The sequence below is a fragment of the Zingiber officinale genome, chromosome 4B (assembly GCF_018446385.1).
Source record: "Zingiber officinale cultivar Zhangliang chromosome 4B, Zo_v1.1, whole genome shotgun sequence".
NCBI lineage: Eukaryota > Viridiplantae > Streptophyta > Magnoliopsida > Zingiberales > Zingiberaceae > Zingiber > Zingiber officinale.
Genome location: NC_055993.1, coordinates 17,443,941 through 17,456,510, shown reverse-complemented (window position 1 = coordinate 17,456,510; position 12,570 = coordinate 17,443,941). Strand labels below are relative to the sequence as shown.

Below are 12,570 nucleotides of genomic sequence, written 5' to 3'. Positions count from 1 at the left end.
GCATATCGAGAAAGAGATCGAGCAATATCAAGCGAATGATCGAACAATGTTGAGTCAAGTGAGCAGTCGAGTGATACTAATCGGGCGGCTACAAAGATGCTAACAGTCATGACAATGTTGAACGGGTGGAAAGAGAATGAGGAACGAAACCACTCATGTGATCGAGAAAATGCAGACCGAGCGACAATAATCATGACCGAGTGATCGAAAAGTGTCGACCGAGCAATAGAGAGAATGATGGACGAGTAGAGCCGTGAGCGCGATCGAGAAAAATACTGACCGGACGTCAATAAATTGCGACCGGACAATAGAGAGAATGATGGACGAGCAGAGCCATGAGTGCGACTGAAAAAAATATCGACCAAGCGTCAATAAATCACGACCGGGAAATAGAGAGAATGATGGACAAGCGGAGCCATGAGCGTGACCGAGAAAAATATCGATCGAGCGATAATAAATCACGACCGGGCAATAGAGAGAATGATGGACGAACAGGGCCATGAGCGCGACCAAGAAAAATACCGACCGAGCGTCAATAAATCACGACAGGACAATCGAATAATGCCAACCTGCAATCTAAAAATCTCGACCGGGTAATCGAGAGAATGATGGTCGTGCGGAGCCGTGAGTGTGACTAAGAAAAATGCTGATGGAGTGACAGTAAATCGCTACTGATCAATAGAGAGAACAATGGACGAGCAAAGACGTGAGTGCGACTGAGAAAAATGCCGGCTGAGAGACAATAAATTGCGATCGTGCAATAGAGAGAATGATGGACGAACGGAGCTATGAGCACGACCGAGAAAAATACTGATCGAGCGTTAATAAATCACGATCGGGCAATCGAAAAATGTCGACCTGGCAATCTAAAAATCTCGACCGGGTAATCGAGAGAATGATGGTTGTATGGAGATGTGGGTGTGACTGAGAAAAATGCTGACCGAGCGACAGTAAATCGCGACTGAGCAATAGAGAGAATGATGGGCGAGCAAAGCCATGAACGCGACCGAGAAAAATACCGACCGGTACAAAGCGAGCAACCGAGTAGATAGCCAAGAGATATTGATTGGTCGATTAAGAGAAGGCCAACCGGGTGATCAAAAGAATGCCAAGTGGGTGCGAAGCAAGTACGCTAGATTGACACGGAACCTGAGACCAAATGAGAATGGGAGCAGAGCCCGTGGATCGAGCGCAATGGGAGCAAAGGCTCTGTGAGCCGAGTCGAGCGCGGATCCCGAGAGAGTGAAAGAAATCGAGAGCAAAGCCTGTGGATCGGGCGCGAATGCGAGTAGAGCCTGTGGATGGAGCGTGAATGAGAGCAGGACAATCAGGCGATTATGCGAATGCCAAGCAAGGAGGAAAGCGGGTATCGACCGAGCAGCAAATGTGGGACAAAGCAATGAGTGAGATGCGAGGGATGAGTTTCAGGCAAAGCTGTTGGATCGAGACGCGCTAGAGGGGGGCGAATAACACTCGTGGCTTTCACTTTCTGTATCGGAAAACTATTAAGTAAAGCAGCGGAATAATAAAGAACATAACACAGAAAGACCCAAGTATTTATTTGGTTCGGAGCCTAGGGCGACTCTTACTCCAAGGCCCACGCTCGTTGAGCGTTTACTTTGAGCAACAACTATAATCGCGTAAATAGGATTACAAAAAATGATTACAATTAAGTGCATTATAAACTTATACCGACAACAAGAAATCATAAAATCAAAGCTCCCGGTCGTCGGGGACTTTTCGTAGGTTAGCCGGAACGTCTTGTTAGCAGCGTACTGAAGAAAGATGACTTTTCAAGTGATTGTTAGAGCTGCTGGTCGAGATCTTCATATAAGGACTGTTGAAGGCGCCTCCAAGCCCCTTGAGGGTGCCTCCATCACCTCTGGATCCGCAGCGTGGATCAGCTCCGAAGAATTCTTTGCCTATCCACTTGAGGGCGCCTTCAATACCGTCCGAGGCACCTCAAGCCTCCATGAGGGCGCCTCCAGCCTGGCTTCCTACGCAGCTTCTGGCTTGCACCCAAGGCGTCTTCAAACTCCATGGAAGGTGCCTAGGTTACTGTTCATTCAAGGCAAATCTTGTTATTTTATTCCTGCAAGATATGTTAGTCCACAAAACAACAATATATCCTACAAAACAAAGTTAGCACATAATAATACCATAAATATAAATGTTGTCAATTAAATATGTATTTCAAAGATGGACTCCTAAGCTGTGGCGATGCACTAGGCCTTCTTGGGTATGAGATCATCCATCACTTCTAGACAGAACTTTTCAAAGAAATTATATATTTAATTTTTTTTTGAAATCCCTAGGTTTAACTAATCAAGTGTAAATTACGCCTAAGTCCTTAATCTATCCTAATCTAAGCATGCATATTGTAAAGAAAAGAAAATAATAATCATCAAACAATTCTATTTATTTATAAAGATAGATTTCTATTGACTCCACCTGGATCATAGGCTCGATATGGTCTATCAAGGTAATGGACTTAATCCTTGGGAACCCAATATTAACCAAGTCCAACTTGATTGACCAAGTTGGACTTAGGTACCCATGCTTGAACTACCTTTCTATTTGGTCTGTTAACAAGTGATAGATAAGATCGGTATTTTCTTTTAGTTTTAAATCCTAATCCGGATCGATTGTATACGGCCTTCTGTTTTCCAAGAATTAGGTCAAGATTCTTGGAACCCAGTGTAAACCGTTCCAATGTTATCTTCAAATCCTTGACTTGAGTTTTTAGGCTGGAATTCTCTTTCTCAAGCTTTTGGACTTGAGTTGAGGTTCCAGTCTGAATTGGGTCAGTCAAGGATTCGGAGATAGTCACTTCTTTAAGAGCTGTTACCTCCTTTAGAAGTGATTTGATCCGAATGTTGGATTTAGCCAATTTCTTAACAAGTAAGAAACTAACTTTTGAAAATCATCTACTTGAGTACCGGCGAATAAAGAACTTACAGTGGAGTTAGGCCCTTCGGAAACGGATACGGATCCGTGGCTTCACTAGGACTCGGTTTCTGATTCACTCTCGATTTCCAACTCAAACTTGGACTCGGTTTCGACAATATTCGCTTGTCCCGGTAGAGCGAGGAAGCTTGCTTGTTCTTCTTTGTCGGATTCGGATTTGTCTAATGACTCAGACCATGTTGCCTTCAACACCTTTTTCTTTCTAGCCTCCTTTGTCTTGCTTGTACCTGCAACTAACGCAATACCTTTCTCGACCAGAGTATTATTAATCTGCTCATGTAAATCAAATAATTCATCTATTAAATCACGCTTACTTACTTGAGTATTGGAAGTACCTTCGTGTAGCTCAATCAGCTTCTCCCATAGCTCTTTCGCGCTTGAAAATGGGCCAACTTGGTTCAGCTCCTCCTTGGTTAGGCCGCATTGAAGAGTATACGTTGCTTGGGCATTGGCCTCGACCTTCTTTATAAGGTTTGCATCCCAGTTCTCGCACGATATCAGTTTGTCGTTGTCATCAGTTGGTAGTTCCAGCCTGGTTTTGACGATTACCCAAACTTCAAAGTGAGTCTGAAGGTATGACTCCATCCGGCCCTTCCAGTAGCTGAAGTCTTCTCCAGTGAAGAACGGTGGGCGAGCGATGCTATAGCCTTCTTGGAGTGCCATAAAAACGAAATCAACTGCGCAAAGAAAAATAGAAAAACTCATCCCAGGACTTGATCCTGGATTAGTAGTGCGGTTTAAAATAAAATATGATCTCGAGTGGTGTTGCACCGACTTCGAGAGAAGAATTCGATTACGAAAAAAATTGGATCGGAAGGTGGCAAGAATACCGATTCTGATTGACTTCGAAAAATTGAAAAATACCACGAAAATGTGCTTGACTGGTGGTTGCACCAAATCAAAGCGACCCCGCTCTAATACCAATTGTTGGATCGAGACGCGCTAGAGGGGGGTGAATAGCGCTCGTGTCTTTCACTTTTCGTATCGGAAAACTATTGAGTAAAGCAGTGGAATAATAAAGAACATAACACATAAAGACCCAAGTATTTACTTGGTTCGGAGCCTAGGGTGACTCCTACTCCAAGGCCTACGCTCGTTAAGCGTTTATTTTGGGCAACAACTATAATCGCGTAAATAGGATTACAAGAAATGATTACAATTAAGTGCACTGTAAACTTATACCGATAACAAGAAATCATAAAATCGTAACTCTAGGTCGTCGGGAACTTTTCGTAGCTTCGTCGGGGCGTCTTGTTAGCAACGCACTGAAGAAAGATGGCTTTTCAAGTGATTGTTAGAGCTGCTGGTCGAGATCTTCATATAAGGACTGTTGAAGGCGCCTCCAAACCCCTTAAGAGCGCCTCCAGCACCTCCGGATCCGCAGCGTGGATCAGCTCCGAAGAAGTCTTCGCTTATCCACTTAAGGGCGCCTCCAATCCCCTAGAGTGCGCCTTCAATGCCGTTCGAGGCGCCTCAAGCCTCCATGAGGACGCCTCCAACCTGGCTTCCTACACAGCTTCTGGCTTGCCCCTGAGGCGCTTCCAAGCTCCATAGAGGGCGCCTAGGGTACTGTTCATCCAAGGCAAACCTTATTATTTTGTCCCTGCAAAATATGTTAGTCCACAAAACAACAATATATCCTACAAAACAAAGTTAGCACATAATAATACCATAAATATAAATGTTTGACGGTCAATGGACTGTTCGGTTCTGACTTCGGATTTCTGACCGGAAACCCTAGGTCGAACCGACGCCTACTGTTCCCTCCGCAGGGAACGCGTCCTCACCTACTCCACTCAGGAGAGCATACCTGCTGCCAGTCCGACCCTCCAGACCGACTGGACTTTCTGCCTAAGGTTACCACCCCCTAAGACCTCAGGTTACCACCTCCCTAGGGTTTTTCCGCCACCTAGGGTTACCACCCCATAGGACCTAAGGTTACCACCCCTTAGGGTTTTTCACCACCTAGAGTTACCACCCCCTAGGACCTAAGGTTACTGCCCCTTAGGATTTTGCACCACCTAGGGTTACCACTCCCTAGGATTTTCCACCTGCTTAACCGCAGTTAGGACTTTCCTACAAACTCATTCACACACATTAGATAGCAAACCAATTTAACTTGAACTCTTTGACATGATCAAAATACCGGTTCGATCGTCAGATGCTTCCCGCACCAGCAAAAGCAGCAAGTGAGGCAAGAGCGGTGAGTGCCGAGCATAGTGGTGATTGAGATGTGAATGGTGAGTGTCGGGCAAAGTGGCGAGTGAGGCGAGTATAGTGAGTGACGGGCAGAGCGACGAATGAGCAGTGAGTATGGTGAGTGCCCGGTAGAGCGGCGAGTGAACAGTGAGTGTCGACCGAGCAACAACGGTGAGTGAAAACGCAAATGGAGAGTATCGGGCAGAGCGGCGAGTGAGGCAAGTGTGATGAGTGTCAGGAGGAGTGGCGAGTGAAGCAAGTGTAATGAGTGTCATGCAGAGGGGCGAGTGAAGCAAGTGTAATGAGTTTCGGGCAGAGCGGCGAGTGAAGCAAGCGTGATGAGTGTCGGGCAGAGCGGCGAGTGAAGCAAGCGTGATGAGTGTCGGGCAGAGCGGTGAGTGAAGCAAGCGTGATGAGTGTCGGGCAGAGTGGTGAGTGCGGCAAGTATGGTGAGTACTGGGCAGAGTGGCGAGTGAAGCAAGTGTGATGAGTGCCAAACAGAGTGGCGAATAAAGCAAGTGTAATGAGTGCCACGCAAAGTAGCGAGTGAAGCAAGCATGATAAGTGTCTGGCAGAGCGGCGAGTGAGGCGAGCCCCTGACTAGGGAGTAACCCAACCGACTAGTAGTTGAGCGTGAGAGCCTGACTGAGAGGTTGTTTGTCGTGAGAGCATGCTCACTTATAACTCGCATTGGGGCGAGAGTCTGGAGGCGTGAGAGCATGCTCACTTATAACTCGCACTAGGACGAGAGTCTGGAAGCGTGAGAGCATGCACACTTATAACTCGCACTAGGGCGAGAGTCTGGAAGCGTGAGAGCATGCTCACTTATAACTCGCACTGGGGCGAGAGTCTAGAAACGTGAGAGTATGCTCACTTATAACTCGCGCTGGGACGAGAGTCTGGAAGTGTGAGAGCATGCTCACTTATAACTCGCGTTAGCGCGAGAATCTGGAGGCGTGAGAGCATGCCCACTTATAACTCGCACTGGGGTGAGAGTCTGGAGGCGTGAGAGCATGCTCACTTATAACTCGCACTGGGGCGAGAGTCTGGAGCCCGACCAGGAGGTTGTTGGTCATGAGAGCATGCTCGCTTATAACTCGCGCTAGGGCGAGAGTCTGGAGCCCGACCGGGAGGTCGTTGGTTGCGAGAGCATGCTCGCTTATAACTCGCACTGGGGCCAGAGTCTGGAGCCCGATCGGGAGGTCATTGGTCGCGAGAGCATGCTCGCTTATAACTCGCCCTGGGGCGAGATTCTGGAGCCCGACCAGGAGGTCATTGGTCGCGAGAGCATGCTCGCTTATAACTCGCGCTGGGGCAAGAGTCTGGATCATAACCGGGAGGTTGGTGGCGATACTCCGGTCCAAGACCAGTGGCGATACTCTGGTCTGAGACCAATGGCAATACTCCGGTTCGAGACTAGTGGCAATACTCCAGTCCAAGACTGGTGGCGATACTTTGGTCTGAGACCAGTAGTGATACTCCGGTCTAAGACCGATGGCAATACTCTGGTCCGAGACCGGTGGCGATACTCTGGTCCGAGACCGGTGGCGATACTCTGGTCCGAGACTAGTGGCAATACTTTGGTCCAAGACTAGTGCTGATACTCCGGTCCGAGACCGGTGGCGATATCTTAACCCCGAACGAGGGAGATAAGAGATCCGATAAGCTGGTCCGAGACCATTGAAGGTCGCTCGACCCCGAACGGGGGAGATAAGCCATGAAGTCCATAGAAGCGGAGCCTGTAGCAATATAAGGGAGCAAAGCCTTTATCCTACCTGATCATGGAGCGGTGCCGATCGGCTGAGGATCTGACCTGATCCCTCGACTCCCTAATGTCCGTGAAGTCGGGGAGGGAAATTGTCTCAGCCCTGACCATCAAAGGGAGTGAAGCTCATAACAATATAAGGGTGCAGAACCCGTGGCAATAGAAAGCAATAGAAGGAAGCAAAGCACCGTGGGTGAAGGGAGCAGAGCCTGTAGACGTAAGAGAATGCAAAACAGGTGGAGGATGCAGAGCGTATAGTAGTAATAGAGTGCAGCGCTTATAGCAGTAAGAGGATGCAGAGCCTCATGGTGAAGGGTGCAGAGCCTATAACACACCTGATTGGGGAGCTAGGTCCCTAGTCCCTGATCGAAGAGTAAGGCTCCTAGCCTGTAATCAAAGAGCGAGGCCCCTAGATCATGATCGGGAAGCTGTGCTGTGAGTCACTGATCTAGAAGTTGTGTTTCTAGTGTCTGATCGAGGAGCTGGGCCCCTAGTGTCCATTCAAAGATCAAAGACCCTAGTCTTTGATCAAGGAACTAGGATCTTATTCTTTTATAAGGGAGCTATAACATATCCTATAATCGTAAAAAAAGAGCAAAGCTCGTAACATACCTGATAGAGGAGCCGTGCCAACCAATTGAGGGATTTTCTCGGTCCCTTGACTTCTGAATACCCGTGGAGTCAAGGAAAATATATATGGAAAAATTAACTTGTCGGTCAGCGGAAGCTCCAATTCAATCCCTCGACTCCCAAATACATGTGGAATGAGGGTAGAAAATATGTTCGTTAAGATCTTTCATGACTATGATAATAATAGAAAATTTTTTAATGTCATTTATCTTCACATTTCAGACTAGATGAAGAAATTCTCACAGACGGCGCCATAGCCGATGTAAATAATGGAGCTCATACATAAATATTATTTCGTTTTCCGTTAAGAAGTTGTTCTCTAGGAAAATTACCGCCCAATAATTGTGGCATCACTGTTACAAGTTTGGCAGTGTTTTAATAAATGTATATATACAAAAGGAAACAATAAATAGATCTTCGTCTTTTTATTGGTCTGAAAGCTTTCTTGTTTGTGTGGACATGAAGAGCCAAGGAACGAGGAACGCGATCAATAAACCCCTATAGAAACGGGGAGGTACTGCAACTTGTGTAGGGAGAGGTCATTTCAAAAGAATTCTGTGCGATTCAACTCTTTCTGCATTGCATCACCCAGCAAGAAGCAGAGCCATCCTGTCCTGTTCCTTGGAATCACAGTATCTATCTTTCTGCATGAGCGAGGATGTTGTAGCATTTGATCATCGAGCAGTGGTGTGTTCAGTCTGTGCTTTCAATCCTTCAAAATCTGTTTTTTTTTTCCCATTTGAGAAAGAGAGAGAGAGAGAGAGAGGTGTGCGAAGATGGCGATGGCGGCGCTTGCGAAGGTTGTTCTAGGCTCGATTGCGTTTGGGATATTCTGGATTTTGGCTGTGTTTCCGGCGGTGCCCTTCCTTCCCATCGGTCGGACAGCCGGCTCCATGCTCGGCGCCTTGCTCATGGTAGTTTTCCGCGTCATCCCGCCGGAGGAAGCCTACGATGCCATCGACCTCCCCATAATCGGCCTCCTCTTCGGCACCATGGTCGTCAGTATCTTCCTGGAGAAGGCCGACATGTTCAAGCACCTCGGCAAGCTGCTCGCCTGGAAGAGCCACGGCAGCAAGGACCTGCTCCTCCGCATCTGCCTCGTCTCCGCCGTATCCAGCTCCCTCTTCACCAACGACACCAGCTGCGTCGTGCTTACCGAGTTCATCCTCAAGCTCGCCCGCCAGAACAACCTCCCGCCCCAGCCCTTCCTCCTCGCCCTCGCCACCAGCTCCAACATTGGATCCGCGGCGACCCCGATAGGCAACCCCCAGAACCTCGTCATCGCCGTGCAGAGCGGCATCCCCTTCGGCAAGTTCCTGGCCGGGCTCTTCCCCGCCGTCCTCGTCGGAGGCCTCCTCAACGCCGCCATCCTCCTCTGCTACTTCTGGAAACTCCTCTCGGTGGAGAAGGACGAGGAAGTGGTCTCCACCGTCAGCGAAGTAGTGGCGGAGGACGACATGACCCTGCACCGCTTCTCCCCGGCCACCATGTCGCACCTCCCCTCTTTGCATTCCCAAGAATTTGGATCTACTCTCGACGCCCTATCGCGCATCCAGTCCTCGTCCGGGGATTTTGGCTACATCGGCAGTTTTCGTAGTCGGGCCAACAGCGTCGACATCGATGTTCAGAATCCATCCAGCTCGGGAATTGAGTCGTTCCGGGCCTCGAGCGCGATGAAGGAGACGGCGGAGGTCGCCGGGACCTCCCAGAAAGAGGACGGCGTGTCGTCGAGGAGGGTTTCCAGGACTTTCAGCAACCAAAGCCGCGGCTCCAGAGGAGAGCCTTCTGTGCTGTCTTTCGACTCCAAGGAAAACCTCATGGAGAGATGGAGGATCATGCTGTGGAAGGCATGCGTTTATCTTGTAACTCTGGGGATGCTCCTCGCTCTTCTGATGGGGCTAAACATGTCATGGAGTGCCATCGCTGCTGCTCTTGCTCTGGTGGTGCTAGATTTTAAGGATGCATGCCCTTGCTTGGACAAGGTAACATGCATAACAACACTCTTTAAAAGTTCTTACTCCTTCAAATTGGAATCATAATTTCTCTGACCATTTATAATAATCTCAAACAGGTTTCATACTCCTTGTTGATATTCTTCTGTGGGATGTTCATCACCATGGACGGATTCAACAAAACGGGTATACCGAGTGCTCTGTGGGAGTTTGTCGAACCATATTCTCGCATTGATAGAGCTAGTGGAATTGCACTTCTTGCCCTCGTGATTCTTGTGCTTTCAAACCTTGCTTCCAATGTCCCTACAGGTATTTCATTCTTCTTTACTCCCAAGATGAAATGAGCATTTTCAGACTATCTGTTCAATGTTTGGATCGTACAGTTTCTCGCATGCTTTAGAAATTAGATTGTTTCAGCATGAAATTAGATTGGATTGTAAACAATTTAAAGAAAAGTGGGCCTTTATGTTTAACTAATTCAAACAAGCTTCCCCATGATTGGTCATTCCACAAGAGAACTGTGTTGAAACATCTCTTTAGTTTTTCTTGCTCTATGGACATTTGATCATAGGTTGATGCAATTCACACTAAAATGATTCATGAAGCACTAAGAATTTGACCTACCTGTACGTGCTGTTGTTCATTAGAGTGGCCCTCGTCCACCATAATTAAAACTTCAGAATTCTGATGCCCACCTAACAGATTAAACTATCAGTGAATTCGTTCGACCCCAGTCCTGTTATTAGTCTTACTCTTATGTTTTTATAGTTACCATGAGTTTGTTCACCATACATATCTCAAGCACTCTGTTGCCCGCTTCTACTTGATGTTGACTCATACTCGCTAATGGTGATCTGCTTCTCCGCTACAAACCTCAACGAATGAGGAGCTCTGCGATGAAACCCACTTCAAAACTTAGCAAGTTAATAAGCTATAGATCCTCTGAACCATTGAACTTATCCTAATATCCTTTTCCTGTCATTCAAAATCATAGATCAAGGTAAGCTATAAGTCTCTTCTTCTCCTTATCCTTCCTCCTAGTTCCACTCTCCTCATTGGCATGGCACAGGTATTATCTCATGTTGGCTAGAGACTGAGCTCAAGACTATAGACTTTAAACCTCAGTCTTAATAGCATAGTTCATTAAACATTTACTTCACTAGGATTAACTCTAAAACATCAGCTTCTAGTTATCTAAGGGGTTTCTTTGACATTTCAAAAGAAGATAAAATTCAGTAACAGTAGAGGATATAGCAGTGTCTGTATCCAAATATGCAGTCATATACGATATCTCAGAACAATGTGATGATAGTCTAACAAAGATTGCACTGGACGCACTATAATCTGTAGCCACTGATGTATTGATTTACACGCCAAATTGCCTGAGTTAAACTAGAAATTCTATCAATTCCTTGCAGTCTTAAATGAATTCTGCCCATCCTCTGCGAAAGTGACAATAATTGTGAACCTACAACCTCTGGGAGGAAGGGACCATCCATTGCCCCCACAACCTCATGGATCTCTGTCATAATTATTGATTCTGTTCTGTTTCTTTAAACATATAATCTTTTTTAGCATCTCCATTCTTTGTTTGCATCCTGTGATTTACTTAGTTCTGGTCCATAAAACAGTTTAATCTTATATATATGTACCATTCTTTACAATAAAAGAATTATTTATCATCCATCAATTTTCCATTTTGAAAAAAAAAAAACAAAAGAAAGAACAGAAAACTTCAATGTCAGAAGTAAACGTCCATTCTCGTTTACAATCATGCAGTTCTCCTGCTCGGTGGAAGAATTGCTGCATCTGCTTCACTCATTTCTCCTGCAGAAGAGATGCGAGCATGGCTCATGCTTGCATGGGTCAGTACAGTGGCCGGAAACCTCTCCCTGCTTGGATCTGCAGCCAATCTCATAGTCTGTGAGCAGGCTCGCCGAGTTCAGTACTTTGCTTACAATCTCTCCTTCTTCAGTCATCTGCGATTTGGTGTTCCTTCAACGCTCGTCGTCACAGGGATTGGGTTACTGCTGATGAAGAACTACTAAGCGTGTAGACTCGTACCTAGATCATGTAGAAAGTAATTAGATTCTTAATTCTCCGTCGATGTCATAATCCAGGAAATTAGATATCTTTCTGTCCTAGCAAGCTGCAATGATGAATAACTAAGCATCATACCGATTATTTCTTTGGTACGTCGAATTGGATAAAGGAGATGAACGATGGGATATTTTGCTGTACACTGAACTCAATAAAGGAGATGAACGATGGAGTTTTTTTCTGTTTAACTTCTGTTCCAGTGATGGGTGTTTGATACGATTGATTTTTATTTTGTTCTTACTTGTTCTATGATGTGAGAGGACGATGTAGGTTTCAACTAGATTTTCGTATAAATAAACATTACTTGTTTACTTGAATGACAAATGATCTAGAGAAATTTTATTAAAGATTCATAATCTAAATTCATATGATAAAAATTAAAAAAAAACATGTATCGTTATCCCAGAAAATTATTCCCATTCAACCTACAGTAGAAACACACTTTATAATCAAAACTAAAAATATATATATAATTCATTCTAAAGGATAAAAGAGATTAGAGATGCATAATTAAGTACCCTTATATATTTATTATAAGGAGGGGAAAAAACACTTTCATTTATTCATTATTTCGTACACTGTCAAGATCTGCCCCGTCATGCATGCTATGATATTGATACGTGCCGTTTTATAATAAGAGAACTATTAGTTCGTAATCTAATTGTGGTCATTTCCTCCGCCGCTTCCGTAGCCGGAACCGGAGCCGGAGCCGGAGCCAGAGCCGGATCCCACTCCGCCACCGCCTCCGCCGCCTCCTCCACGGCCGTACCCACCGCCATGAGCACCGCCGGCGCCGGAGCCATATCCGGATCCATACCCCTGCCCGGACCCGTGTCCCGACCCATCACCACCTCCTTCTCCTCCTCCGCCTCCGCCTCCGCCGCCTCTGCCATATCCTCCGGCGCCATTACCAGCCCCAACGCCCTCACCGTATCCCGATCCGTAGCCAGACCCGGA

At 46.4% G+C, this 12,570-nt stretch overlaps 1 protein-coding gene across 1 annotated transcript; it reads left to right on the top strand.

The window, feature by feature from the left end:
- The first annotated feature begins 7,979 nt into the window (after window positions 1–7,979).
- LOC121974803 (silicon efflux transporter LSI2-like) lies at window positions 7,980–11,801 on the top strand. Its single transcript, XM_042526037.1, has 3 exons — window positions 7,980–9,543; window positions 9,633–9,822; window positions 11,293–11,801. Exons 1-3 carry the CDS (start codon window positions 8,338–8,340, stop codon window positions 11,559–11,561), a joined length of 1,665 nt encoding a protein of 554 aa, XP_042381971.1. The 5' UTR covers window positions 7,980–8,337; the 3' UTR covers window positions 11,562–11,801.
- Window positions 11,802–12,570: the final 769 nt, after the last annotated feature.

Bases quoted from the DNA above. Each gene is read 5' to 3' on its own strand.
- LOC121974803 (XM_042526037.1), top strand. From the start codon at position 8,338: ATGGCGATGGCGGCGCTTGCGAAGGTTGTTCTAGGCTCGATTGCGTTT. The intron at 9,544-9,632 runs GTAACATGCATA...AATCTCAAACAG, and splicing joins CATGCCCTTGCTTGGACAAG to GTTTCATACTCCTTGTTGAT. The intron at 9,823-11,292 runs GTATTTCATTCT...ACAATCATGCAG, and splicing joins TGCTTCCAATGTCCCTACAG to TTCTCCTGCTCGGTGGAAGA.